General features: G+C 39.7%; 1 protein-coding gene across 1 annotated transcript; it reads left to right on the top strand.

Moving 5' to 3' along the window:
- The first annotated feature begins 799 nt into the window (after nucleotides 1–799).
- On the top strand, nucleotides 800–14,061 carry METTL17 (methyltransferase like 17). The gene is made up of 14 exons (XM_074234947.1): nucleotides 800–913; nucleotides 2,020–2,173; nucleotides 2,264–2,398; nucleotides 4,050–4,131; nucleotides 6,341–6,422; nucleotides 6,615–6,688; nucleotides 7,355–7,449; nucleotides 8,042–8,112; nucleotides 8,307–8,414; nucleotides 11,046–11,114; nucleotides 11,936–11,986; nucleotides 12,183–12,275; nucleotides 12,452–12,636; nucleotides 12,729–14,061. The coding sequence occupies exons 1-14, from the start codon at nucleotides 833–835 to the stop codon at nucleotides 12,832–12,834; spliced, it is 1,386 nt and encodes a 461-aa protein (XP_074091048.1). The 5' UTR covers nucleotides 800–832; the 3' UTR covers nucleotides 12,835–14,061.
- Nucleotides 14,062–14,068: the final 7 nt, after the last annotated feature.

Below are 14,068 nucleotides of genomic sequence, written 5' to 3'. Positions count from 1 at the left end.
CTGTCTTAAGTACTAATATTTTAAAAGAACATTCTTGCTGTTTTACATGCCTTTGTAATGGAGTTTGTTTTGTTATATAATTTTGCCTTTCAGATGTTTATGTAAACTATTGTTTATGTAAAATATTAAATAAAATATAAAAACATCATCTGGATGAAACTAATAAATTAATATGTAATTTCAAGAGTTTAAAAAAAAATACTGACTATCCCACACTTTTAAGAAACAGTGACATAAAAAGATAAATAAATAAAAGAAAAAAGAAACAGCGACAGAAAAAATAAATAAAAGTAAAAAAGAAACAGCGACGGAATAAATAAATAAATGCATGAATGAATGAATGAAGGGGGACAAAAGAAACAGACAATAAATGAATGAATAAATAAATAAAAGGGAAAAAAGAAACAGCGACAGGATAGATAGATAGATAGATAGATAGATAGATATTTAGATAGATAGATAGATAGATAGATAAATGCATGAAGGAATGAATGAATGAATAAATAAATAAATGGGAAAAAAAGCCTCGGTAACTGCGGCCCAGTGTCTCCGCCAAGAAACAGCGGCACCTAAGAGACACTCTCAGACGGCGTCTTCTTTTTCATTGGTTAAATCTGACCCGTGTTCTTCCTCTCAACAGGAAAAACACCGTTACGTCACTGAGAAATTTACATAAAGCCCGTCGATTGGCAGCTAGAAATCATCTTCCTTTCCCATTGGTTGATGACGTGTGTGTCTCTCCCTCTCCCTCTCCCTCTCTCTCCCTCTCTCCCCCCCACCTTTGGAGGGTCACGGGCATTTCAATTTCCGCTTCCGGTTCTCCTCAGAAGTCATGGCGGCCCCCAGACGCGTGAGAACCCTTTTGGGGCTGGGAAGATGGAGCTGCCAGCCGGCAGGAATCCCATTGTTCCGGGTGAGAACTTTAGTCCTCCCCGCGCCTCTACCTGCATGGTCACATTGGGAAAGCCTTGAGGGAGAGCTCATTTACCAATCAATGTGTGCGTTCCATCACAGGAAAACCTGTCCTCCCACGAGACAAGGCAAAGACAGGGTTAGAGACAGTCATAGAGGGGCAGAAACACGAAGAACGAGGCAGAGCGGGAAAGCTCGAGCAGAGGATGTGGCAGAAAAGAAAAAGGGAAGGTGAGAGACAGGAAGGGGGAGGGGAAGGACACTAAGAGGCAGGAATTCAAATAGGCAAATTCGTACAGACAGGCTGTGAGACACAAGAAAAAGGACTACGAGAGGCGGAGACTCAAATATGCAAATACATAGACGTCGGAATGGAGGGGGTGGAGGAGGATCCCAAACCTGGCCTCAGGTGGGATGAGTAATCCCAGAATCCGTGCCTATGCCCAAGTCAGGTGCAAGATTTACTTGAAAGGTTGTTTACGGCTTCCTGACTATTATCAGCATCGAAACCTGCCAGCACCTTACCTAATATGAAACCGAGAGGAAGTAGCCTCCAAATGAGAATCCATCATCTCTGCTCATTAAGTTCACTTTCACTGACAGCGATGGCTGGTGGACCCGTGGTGTAGCAGTAGACTGAATTCTCGTTCAGCTGTTGATCAGATTTGAAGTGCCTTCCAAACTTGTGAAAGTCTTTGGGGAGAGAAGCCCCCTCCCCAAGCAAGAGAAACCTCCCTCTCCCTGGGGAAAACTCCTATCCTAAAATAGTAGATTTAGAAGTAGAAGTGATCTTAGATGATATTCAGTACAAATGAAAAACCCTCATGAGGCTTAGAGTTTACAGAAAATATAGGACAGATGTGGGATCCCAACTCTGATTATAAAACCAGCATACTTTCTACTGTACCATACCACCTCTTGTTTTGCCTCTTGACCAAAAGTTTAATAAATTACCTATTAATTGAATTCAATCTTAATTTGTGCCACTCCATGTTATTTTTTCAAATGAAATAATCTACTTAAAGCATTCTGCAGAACCTTAAAATATTATAACCTAGTTTTCTTTATGCACCAAATTACTTCAGATTTCCTCTTTTTGGAACTCAGGCACTTGCTGACTTGAGTCCCAGAGTGTCCCAGGAGAATGATATAGTAGATTTCCTGGGGAAGAGACCACATCGAAAGCACCCAGGCATATTACAGTTGTCCCAAGTGCAACTGCCACAGGCCCTGGTCACTGCAGCCCAATACCTGGTGCAGGGTGAGTAACTCCCTTGGACAAGGAAATAAGTAGGAAAAAGAAAGGAATTTTCAGTTAACTGATAAAGCCCTTTTCATCTCTGGTCCACAGAAAGCTCTATTCCCAACATAGAGAAGCAGGTTCAAAAACTTACCAACTACCTTTGGAGTCGGAAGCTTCCTACAGAACCTGAGGAACTGCGCAAAAAAGCAATTCAGCTGGCAAATGAACTCCAACAGGATACAGGTAAAGGCTAAGATGGGCCAAAGGAAGAAACCAAGTTAAACTAATTAAGAGGAGAGCAAAATATTTGTTTTAAATCAGCTTGGCAAACAAATATGTCAGTTTTCCAAAATGTCTTTGATCAAATCAAGTCATAATTAGCACTTACAAATAGGAGCTAGATCTACCCCATAAAAATGAGAATAATAATAATAATAGTTATATTACTTATCATAAGTTTTTTTGAAGACCAAATGAGAAGATATATTTACAAAGCACTTTGTAAATGGTAAACATGTGTAAAAGTCAGTTATTATTGCAAATCACCTTTGATTCTATTTCACATTACATACCAAGGTCCATACTCAGATCTTTCTCATTTTCTCTAGAATCATCTTGATCAAGAATGATCAAAAAATATGTTGGATCTTCCAGGTTGTATTTTAGAATGGAATCCTACCCACACACATTCCTCTATCACACCCTTGACCTAACCTTGATTTGAACTAGCTTTTAGAAGTGTTTTCACACATTTATGCAATTGTTGATTTCTCAGTTATACTTTCCTTCAGAACAAATGCAGAAATATCAGTGACTTGAGACTTGAATTTTTATCTGCCAAACATTTTCACTTGCCTCAATGTTAGATGAGCAGCTATTTCTTTTTAATAAATTCTTCCGAATATTCCATTACTGAACTTTTTTTTAAATCCTCATGATGACTATGCAGAGTCCAGCAAAACTAATTTCCATATTGGCTAAAGCCGAAGATGTATATCTTATTTTTCATTTTAAGTTCATCACCTCTTGGAAAGAGATTAGGTGCTTGTTTAATCTTTTCTCCTCTAGGCTTAGAATTTATTATTGTCTTAAAGTTCTAAAGGCATTTTTCTATATAATTTTCTTGTCATGTAAGTTGTTCTAGTTTGTCACTTCACTGCATCAATTCATAGAGATGTTCCCAGTTTCTAAACCTGTCTGTTTTGTCATTTCTTATGACACAATAATATTCCATTATATTCATATACTATATTGTTCAATTGTGCCTAATTCTTCATTATCCTTTTGGGGACTTGGTAAAAATACTGGAATGATTTGCTGTTTCCTTCTACAGTTCATTTTATAGATGAGGAACTGAGACAAACAGAGTTAAGTGACTTGCCCACAATCACGCAGTAAGTCTGAGGCCAGATTTGAACTCAGGAAGATGAATCTTAGGACACAGCATTCTGTCCACTGCACCACCTAGCAGCCCATTATTTGTTTAACTGTTCCCTAAGAGGTGGTCACTCCTTTAGTTTTTTTTTTGAGACCGTGAGTAGATATTTCTGAGGCTACTTGTAAGTAACTATGCAGATTGCACTGAATTCCACAGACCCAAGGATAGAAAGAAGTGGTGCAGAATTTGAGTGAGGGAAGATCCTAGTCAAAGCAATTTTCATTGTTCTGTCATCCAAGCCCCCACTGAATTAGTGATAGCTGTCATAAGGGGCAGCTAAGAAAAATGTACTGTTAAAGAAAGAACAATGTTTTGGCTAAACCATTATTCCAATAGTGTACAGTTTAGACTGGAAGTCCCCTGAGTTTTAATTTCCTAATATATATCCATACTAGATACTAGATTTCATGTTACTGGTTCCTAAACTCTAGTCTTTACTTTATTTTTTCCTCTCAGGGTTATTACAGCCAGAGAAACAGCTTCATGGAACTGTGTTGAGTGCCCTACGCAAAACTATCTACCACTGGCAAAAACTGAAGTAAGAAAATTTCCCCATTATGGGAGGAGGGGGGTTGCCAGGGAAGGGGTTTGCACTAAGATCAGAAAAAAAAGGAACCTTAACCCTAGGAAAAGAGATAGGAATATTAGGTATTAAGGAGATACTCTGATAAACTGAAAAAAGGAAGGATGGGTATCATATTACTTACCTTCTCAGTGAGTAAGGGAGGGGCTAGAGAAAGGGAGAGAATTTGGAACTCAAAAAAAAAATTTTAAATGTTTAAAAAAATGTAAAAATGAATAAATAATTTTAAATATTTAAAAAATAAATAGGTTAAATTTGGAAATAGAAAAATGGAAATGAAATGCATAGGGCCAGTTAGGTGGCACAGTGGATCAGCCCTGGAGTTAGGAAAACCTGAGTTCAAATTCGGCCTCTGACATTTAATACTTACTTGGCTCTATGACTTTGGGCAAGTCACTTAACCCCATTGCCTTGCAAAACACAAAAACAAAAAAAAGAAATGAAATGGATAAAGTTGGAACTGAGAAGACTTTTGTTTTGATGCAGAGCAAAGTAAACAGAACCAACAGAACAATTCATACAATAGTAATAAAATAAGAGACAAAAACTTTGAAAAATTTTAGATCTCTTATCTATGAAAACAATATGTAGTCTGTTCAAAAAGATTATGAAGTATACCTTTTAACTTTCTGACAGAGTTGACAAACTAAAAATGAAGAGATGCATATTTGGACATGGCTAATGAGGGAATTTGTTTTGCTGTTCTATGCAACTGTATTAAGAGATATTAATTTTGTTGTATTTCTCTCGGGTGGAGATATTGGAAGAGATTAATTTTAAAAGATTGTTCATTGAAAAGTTAACCTAAAAAGGCAGGGAAGATCCTTCAGAGGGCAGCTAGGTGATGCAGTGGATAGAGCACCAGTCCTGGAGTCAGGAGAACCTGAGTTCAAATCCATCCACAGGCACTTGATAATTACCCAGCTGTGTGACCTTGGGCAAGTCACTTAATCCCATTGCCTTGCAAAAAAAAAAAGAAGAGAAAAAGATCCTTCAGAATTTATGTAGGGGGAGAGGAAAGACAAGCAATGAAAAGTCCTCTTAATATTCTTAGTAGCTCTATCAAGTTGGTTAACTATAAATTTTAAATTATCCGTGTTTAATGATGTTTACAACAGAAATTTATGCTCTCACAAATATTTCTATTTCATTCTGATTTTGAAACAATAAAGGCATGATGGGCCTTTTTCTGTGACTTCATTTTTCATCTTAACAGAAGTTATGGAAGTTCATTACTCATGCAACGGTTATTAAAACTATTATATGCTGGTGGCTAGGTGGCACAGTGGATAGAGCACAGGCCCTGCAAAAAAGGAAGGAAGGAAGGAAGGAAGGAAGGAAGGAAGGAAGGAAGGAAGGAAGGAAGGAATCAATCAAAGAACTTCCTCTTAGGACAATAAATAGTCCTATCTGACTAGAGTCTCAAGTACCTAAGAGGTAAAATGTGATATCTTGAATATGTAAGTTGGAAGTAGATCCTAAAAAGGCTGTAAATAACAAACTAAAGAGAATAATAATAATAATAACTGTCCCTTTTGTTGCTTAAAGATTTGCAAATTGTTCTATATGTGCTATCTCATTCATTCTTCACTGTGAGATAAGTATTATTGTCCCCATTTTATAGCAAAGGAACCTAAGAAAAAAGAGGTTAATTTGAGAATAAAAGAGGTGATTTGCCTCAAGCAATACAGCTCTCCCACTCTCCCACTACACCTAAGTGCTTTCCAATACCAGTATATAATTCTTGAAAGTTTTTGAGACTAAGGTACCATAATGTAAGCTCTACCTTAGAAAAATGAAACTGGAAGGCTGCTAGAAGGAACTGAAATAGAATTAAGGTTAAAAGTTGACTTAGGGGGGAGGCTAGGTGGTGCAGTGGATAGAGCACTGGCCCTGGAGTCAGGAGTACCCAAGTTCAAAGCTGGCCTCAGACACTTAATAATTACCTAGCTGTGTGGCCTTGGGCAAGCCACTTGACCCCATTGCCTTGCAAAAAAAAAACTAAAAAAAAGTTGACTTAGGGGCTTTAGCAAAAATCTATAGTAATGTTATGACCTGGGGACAGAAGCTATAGGAATTATAATCAGATGGATTCAAAGATATTGTGAAGCTGGAAATCTTTCTGATTTGACAGATGATTATACATGCCTGGTTTCTTTGGCAGCTACAATGAAAGTCTGAGTCTGGTATACATGGCATCACGATTGGATGGTGGCTTTGCAGCTGTTTCCAGAGCTTTCCATGAGGTAAAATCCCTTGGATTCTATTCCAGAAAGGTTCCTGAAGTATTTGTTTTTTGAGTTCCAAACTTTCGAAGACTTCACATCTAATCTCTCTTCTAGTCCTCTATTCTGAGTAATCTCTAATAAGGCCCCATGTCATCCCTGACATCCCACCTTGGCTATTACCTTCTGTTTTTTTTGGGGGGGTTTTTTCAGATCCAAGCTCGTGTTCCAGATTTTAAGCCACAAACTTTAATGGATTTTGGCTCAGGCACAGGTTCTGTTACTTGGTAAGTGACTTAAGTCAGCATGAGCCCCACCATTTTCATACTCTTCCTATACCATTCCAAAGCCAAGAAACTGATTGATTCTAGAGCAGATGAGGCAGGAGCATTCTTGTGACCTGTGTTGCATTTGTTGTTGTGCATTAGTTGGTGGTGTTCATTGCATTGTATTCATGAATGGTTCTGCAGAGAGGGGAGGGGTTGGGACCTTGGTGGGTTGGACAGTATTGCTCAAAAGAGCTAAAAGGTTGAACATCCCTGTTTCAGAGAATAGTGAAGTTAAATATTAGATCCTGGTATCATCCACTTTTTGCCTTAATTAATTTCTGGATAGGAACTTAAAAGCATGAAAAGGAGTTTTAGAAGCATGGGGAATAGGTCGCAGTGTGGGAAGTAAATAATGGCTACCCACAGAGAAGACAGACAGAAATAGAATATCAAGGATAGGATCTTGCATATCAGTTTCTTGTGTACAAACATTTTTGAGTTCATTTCCCCCCACAGCCCTCCATCCTCCATTCAGAAGGTGCAAAGAAATTAATGGAAATGTCACCATTAATATTTAACCTTTCTATGACATAACTCACTAATTTATTTTGGAGAATATCTATGAGTAGTGCTCTGTTTAAGAACTCTGTCTCTTAGATCTTTTAGGTAGTCTTATCTTCACAGGGCTGCTTATAATACCTGGGGCCAGAGTCTTCGTGAATATTTGTGTGTGGACAGCTCAGCTCCCATGTTGGCTTTGGCAGAAAGACTTCTAAAAGGTGAGCATAAGGCAGTGGTTGTTGAAATGATATACAAATGATAAAAGCAAAGAACAAGGTAGAGGGTGTTGTGATAGAGAGAAGATGAAGAAGTTGGTTTCCCATTTCTTATTTTTAAAAAAGTCCCCCTAAAAATCAGGTAAGTCCAGTTCTATTTTACATTTTCCTTAGATATAGGCAAAGGGTGGACTTACTGAGCTGAGAGTGGACTGGTTGGAGTCAAAACAAGAGAAGGAACCTGTTTCTCTTCCTGCTCTTCCCATACCTTTCCCTTTCCATCCCATCTCATACTTACCAGCTTTTTTTTTATTCTTGAGGTCTTGGGGTGGCTAGGTGGCACAGTGGATAGAACACCTGCCCTAGAGTCAGGAGTATCTGAGTTCAAATCCAGCCCCAGACACTTAATAATTACCTAGCTGTGTGGCCTTGGGCAAAACGCTTAACCCCATTGCCTTGCAAAAAAAAAAAAAAAACCTAAAAGAAATTGTATCTTGAAGTCTTTATTCTCTCTTTAAATGTCTCTTCCATCCTCTGCCTCCCCTCACCCCACATACATAGGCACCCTGTAACCAATTCTCTTCATTGTTTCCAGGTGGCTTAGATTCTGGAGAACCCCATATTCCAGGAGTCTTTTTTAGGCAGTTTCTCCCAGTCTCACCAAAGGCAAGTGTCAGATTTCTTCACTGCTGGAAAAGGAATGGGGAATGGAGAATTACAGCTTGGACTTTATAGCAAAGCCTGAGTATTTGGCAGTGGGTCAGAGGGGAGGTAGAAGTTGAGAAGGCCCTCAGAGATGGAGAGAAGTGTGTCGAGATGGAGAGAAGTGTGTCTCAAATGTCTCTTGCTTTGATTCTCAGATACAATTTGATGTGGTAGTGTCTGCTTTCTCTCTAAGTGAGTTACCTAGCAGAGCTGATCGAACTGAAGTCATCCAAGCATTATGGCGTAAGACAGGCAGCTTCTTGGTAAGTCGAAAGTTCCCTTCACCTCTCAGAAAAACCCTTAGGGATGCAATTTCTCTTAAAAGACCTTAATCAGGCACTACCATGCCCACAACTTCTACCTCTGTTTCTTTTTTTAGCCAAACATCTTGACAAAGCTATCTGTATTCATTGCCTTCATTTTCTCTCCTTCCAGTCTCTTCTAAACCCTCTTTGGTATGACTTCCACCCTCATCATTCAACTGAAACTACCCTTTCCAAAGTAACTATTGTCCTCTTGATTGATAAATCCTAAAACCTTTCTCAGTTTTAATCCTTCTCAAAGGATTGACATCATGATACTATTGATTACTTTCTCCTCTTGAATATTCTACTTTTGGAGTTTTCATGACATTGCTCCCTTTTGTTTCTCATCTTGCCTCAGTCTTTTGCTAGAACATCATCCACAAGAAATCCCTTAGATATAGGTGTAGTGCTATGCTCTCTCCTCTGCTCTCCTTTTTCTTTCTCTGTATTCTTTCTCTGGTGAACTTACCCACTCTCTCAGCAACAGGAATACAAATACAGCCCCCAGCCCCTATCTTCAAGAAGCTTACATTCTAATTAAGGGAGACAACGCATTAAAAAAAAGTTTTAAAAATTTGAGATTAGGGAGGCAGGTTGTTCAACTGAAATGGAGCATAGTAGTCCAGCCTAGAAAGGGATCAAGGCATAGCTGGCCTGATCACCCTTCTTAAATGAAGTTTCTGCAGAGAACCAACTAATTTGGAACCGACCAATTTTAAAAACCACAGGGATGGAAGGGTCCTTCCAATGTATGAATTCCAGGGCTTATTGTAGATATCTCAAACTTAACATGCCCAAAACTGAACTCATTATCTTTCCCCATCCTCACCTCCATCTGCCCCCCCCTTCAGAAAGTCCTTATTTCTGTTAGAAGTAGCACCAAACATAGAGAGGCAGTATAATGTATTGGTAAACATACCGGGTTTGAATCTGATTCTGAAATTTACTTCTTCGGTGACTTTGAGAAAGTTTCTTAGCCTCTCTTTGCCTGTTTCTTCATCAATAAATGAAAGAATTGCAATAGATAACTTATAAGATCCCTTGCACCTCTAGGTATTCCAGTCACCCAGATTCACATCTTCAATGTAATCCTCAAGGCTTCTCATTTACTCCCATACACATATCCAGTCAGCTGCCAAATCTTGAGTATTCTACATCTTACATCTTTCCTGTTTGCTCCACTTGTATGTCTATCACCCCTGGTTGCCCATGCCTGAAATGACCTCCCTCATCTATTTCAGAATCTGTTGTTTTGTTGTTATTTTGTTGTTGTTCCAGAGATTAGTTCAAGTAACATTTTCTACCATCTTTTCTGATTTCCCAGCTGCTGGTACCTTCCTCCTAGTATCAACTTATGTCTCTTTTATATATTTTGTATATACTCATATAGCTACATATTTGTTTCCCCTGCCAAGCTATAAACTGCTTGAGAGCAAGTACTTTTTTTTAATTTTTGTCTTTGTATCCCCATTACCTAATTCATAGTTGACTCTTAATAAAGGCTTGTTGAGTAATCTTACCTTTTTCTTCTGCACAATTTGTAACATTAGACCATTTTTAATAGAATAATTTAATTATACCCTTCTACTGTACTGCAATCTCCTTGGAGTAGGCCCTTTCCACTTCCTTTTTTTGTTTTTATTTTTTAAAATATTTTATTAGTTTTCCAAATATATACAGTAGTAGTTTCTACCTATCATTTTTTGTAAGGTTTTGAATTTTACAATTCCCCCCCCCCTTCCTTCCCCCTCCCACAAAAGGCAATCTGATAATCTTTACATTGTTTCCAAGCTATACATTGATTAAAATTGAATGTGTTGGAGGGGAGAGAACATATCGTTGAGGAGAAAATAAAATATTAAAGATAGCAAAATTATGTTGTACATAAGACACTTTTTTAAAAAAAAATTGAAGGTAATAGACTGTGGTCTTTGTTTAAACTCCACAGTTCTTTGTCTGAATATGGGGTGGTATTCTCCATTGCAGGTACTCTAAAATTGTCCCTTATAATTGCATTGATGGAATGAGCAAGTCCATTAAGGTCCATCACCCCCATGTTACTGTTAGGGTATACAGTGTTCCTCTGGTTCTGCTTATCTTACTCAACATCAGTTCATGCAAGTCTTTCCAGGCTTCTCTGAAATCCCATCTCTCTTGGTTTCTAATAGAACAATAGTGTTCCATAACATACATATACCACAATTTGTTCAGCTATTTCCAAATTGGACATTCATTCAATTAACAATTCTTTGCTACTACAAACAGGGTTGCTATAAATATTTTTATCCAAATGATGTTATTTCCCTTTTGCATGATCTCTTCAGGATATAGACCCAGTAGTGGTATTGCTGGATCAAAGGGTATGCACATTTTTATTGCCCTTTGGGCATAATTCCAGATTTTCTGCACAGTTCTTAATTCTTCTTTAAGGCTCCTTAATACCCTATCTATGGTCTCCATTCTCCTTTTTACTTTTTAGAAGGGGATAACTGGAATGGGTTCTTATGTTTGCCTCTTCCTATAGAACTTCTTTCAATTGATACTTCCAGTACTTTGGATCTTCTACTCATCTTTCAGTTTCTTTCACAGGTTTTGGTGGAAAATGGAACAAAAACTGGACACCATCTCCTCATGGATGCCAGGGACCTAGTCCTTAGAGTGAGGTTCTTCTTTACCCTACCCTACCTTTACCCTACCATGCTTATACAGAAGTGACATTCCCATGAAGACTGAGAGTGTTCAACAAAATATTGGGGTGGCTAGGTGGCGTAGGGGCAACTAGGTGGCGCAGTGAATAGAGCACCGGCCCTGGAGTCAGGAGTACCTGAGTTCAAATCTAGCCTCAGACACTTAATAATTACCTAGCTGTGTGCAAGCTGGGCAAGCCACTTAACCCTATTGAAGATGACTCCCAATTGGCTAAGCATTCCTGGGTCTGGATGATTGACTATAGATCTTTGAAGCACTGGGGATATAGGAGCAAGTATATGTGTATTGTTAGATATCAAGGAGCCCTGAGTGACTCAAAGTCACTGGAATCTGAGCCTCCTGGGTTGCACTTCAGCAGGGTATTTATTTTTTCCTTTTGTTTTAGGGGAAAATTTTGCTAGGCAGTCAGATTAAGTGACCTACCCAGAGTCAAACAACTAATAAGTGTCAAATCTGCCTGAGGCAGGTCCTCCTGACTCCAGGGCTGGTGCTCTCTATCCATTGCACCATCTAGCTGCCCCATCAGCAGGGTTTTAAAAGGTAGAATTTGCCAGCAAGGGTATGTAGGTGACTTGATCTTGCCATCCTGCATGCTTCAGGTGTGCCTTAAGATACTTATAATTGTCACTTAGATAGACAAAGAGTGCATTCTAATAACTGAAGGGGACTGGTGAAAAAGCCTTTAGGTGGAGAAGCACAGTAACTGGACTGAGCGAGGTAGGAACAGGGAGAGGGTCTCTCAACCACTGATACATATTTTTGGGCTTTAGGGACCAGAGACATCCCCCTTAGACCATCGTCCTGGACACATCTTTGCTCCAGTGAGTATTCTTCCTTGATTGAACTGGTAGAAATAGTTTGGGGCTCAGCTTTGGCCAAGAAAGATGGAAGAAGGAAGACTTAACCTGCCTTTAATATGTTTATCTTATCTATACACATTCTTCCATTGCCTCTACCCTATTCTCCTCCAATTCTACCCTACTTCACTGTCTTCTGGTTTCGCTTTTTTTCCCACAGTGCCCCCATGAACTTCCCTGCCCCAAGCTATCTGCTTCCCAGCCCCAGGCCTGCAGTTTCTCCCAAGCATATAGCACCATCCCTTTTGGCTGGGTAAGTTTACTGATTAAAGATATGGTAAGGAAGTACATAAAATAGATTTAAAGTGAGGGGCCAAATGATCTGGTCTGTGGAAGGAGAAAGGGCTTTAGGAGAGAGGCCTGAAAGTAAGAGGTTGCCTTTATTTTCAACTTTTCCCCCAATCACATTCTTTCCTGTCATTACTTCAGAATCATAGTCATAAGGAGGAGAAATTCTCTCTGGTGATCCTAAGCCGAGGCCTTCCAGGGGAGGATCGTCAATGGGCCCGTCTCACCCAGCCTGTCCTTAAACGGCCACGCCATGTACACTGCCACTTGTGCTGCCCAGATGGGCATCTCCAACATGTTGTCATTACTGCACGACGACATGGAAGGTATAGGGGATATGAGGAACTGGGGGAGGAGATGAAATATACAACTTACATGGATGTTTAGATTGAAGCATTTCTTTTTTTTTTCTTCCTAGACCCTTATATCGCTGTGCTCGTGCTAGTACCTGGGGAGATCGCTTGCCTTTGACTACTTCAGCAGAGTTTCCTCAGTCCCCTATTCAAGATCCTTCTGACGACTGACAAGAGATCTTAGGAGTGGTTGGTTAATATCTCCCAACTTTTGCTATCCTTGCCAAAAATGAAGCTTCCCAGGGATTCATGATAAGAGTACCAAGTACCCTTTGACTTCTGAATTAAATTAAAGTTTATTTTTTTTAAATAAAAAAGATTCTATTCCGATTCTTCTTAGCAGGAGAGAATTCAGGGTTTCCTTCTACCATGGTAATAAAATTTAATTCCAGGGCTCTTTATATTCCCAAGCAGTCATTATCCCATCCTAATATTGCCCCTTATAAACAAGAATCTCTGCTCACCAAAGAAAGCTTGTGTGGGAGTAGTGGGAAAAGTAGGTGACAAGAGCCACCCCCAGCTCTTCCGAAAACTGGCTCAACAGGTCTTAATGTGGCTGTGCAAGTAGCCTGCCTAGGGGAACCAGCAACCATCAGTCCTGAACTTTCTCCCTTTTTACCTTCTCCCATTGCCCCTCCTAAGGTTCTTCAACCAAATCAGAGCTTTCATTAGTTGTCTCACTTAACGTGAACCCAAGCCATGAATCAGGGCGGAATTTTTTCCCAAGCTCCAAGCTAGTACCTTTTACTCTAGTTGGTTAATATCTCCATTATCCTGGGCTTCACTAAATCTCAGGGTCAGCTGTTCCCTGTAGCTTGAGGTTTATAACCTAGGTTACCTTAGGCCCTTTTAAGTACTAGTCGGACACAGGAAGAGGCTGGGACATTGTTAATACAGTGACCCCATAAATCTTGTTTTCTCCATCCACTCACCCAATAAAAGAAAAAAGTTTCATTCTACACTTGAACTTCATTGAAGTTGAGATGAGGAGACTTGACCTTTCAGTTCCCACAGCATGACAAATTGGAAAGACCTAGCCCTACCTGCTTCTGCCCTAGCTGGCCCCAAATCTCCTCTGAAAGGATGCAGTTCAAGTATCAGATATAGCAGCCTACAATGCAGGGGCATTGAGTAAAGAAACATGGATGGTTTGGATTGAGTGTCCTGAGCAAGAAGGGCCAGGCTTTTGTCCCCAGTGACAAGCGGGTAGGGGCCAAGGCCATCATAGAACATGCCGTCTCCCATAAGGCTAACTCTAGAGGTAAGCTCACACAGTTCTTTGTCAACTGGAGGATTAGTCAGCCACGAGGAGGTGGAGAGACACACAGCTCTGGGCTCCATCTGGCAAAGAGTCTGGAGTTTCTGGTTACTGAGCTAAGGAGGGTGTGAGGTTGGGGAGGGGCCC

Source organism: Macrotis lagotis, chromosome 4 (genome assembly GCF_037893015.1).
Source record: "Macrotis lagotis isolate mMagLag1 chromosome 4, bilby.v1.9.chrom.fasta, whole genome shotgun sequence".
NCBI lineage: Eukaryota > Metazoa > Chordata > Mammalia > Peramelemorphia > Peramelidae > Macrotis > Macrotis lagotis.
The sequence above is the reverse complement of the archived record's forward strand: the minus strand, read 5'-3'. Positions and strand labels throughout refer to the sequence as shown.

What these genes read in the sequence shown, in the direction of transcription:
- METTL17 (XM_074234947.1), top strand. Translation starts at nt 833, where the DNA reads ATGGCGGCCCCCAGACGCGTGAGAACCCTTTTGGGGCTGGGAAGATGG. An exon ending in CAGGAATCCCATTGTTCCGG is followed by an intron (nt 914 to 2,019) that starts GTGAGAACTTTA and finishes TTTGGAACTCAG; the next exon opens with GCACTTGCTGACTTGAGTCC. An exon ending in ACTGCACGACGACATGGAAG is followed by an intron (nt 12,637 to 12,728) that starts GTATAGGGGATA and finishes TTTTCTTCCTAG; the next exon opens with ACCCTTATATCGCTGTGCTC.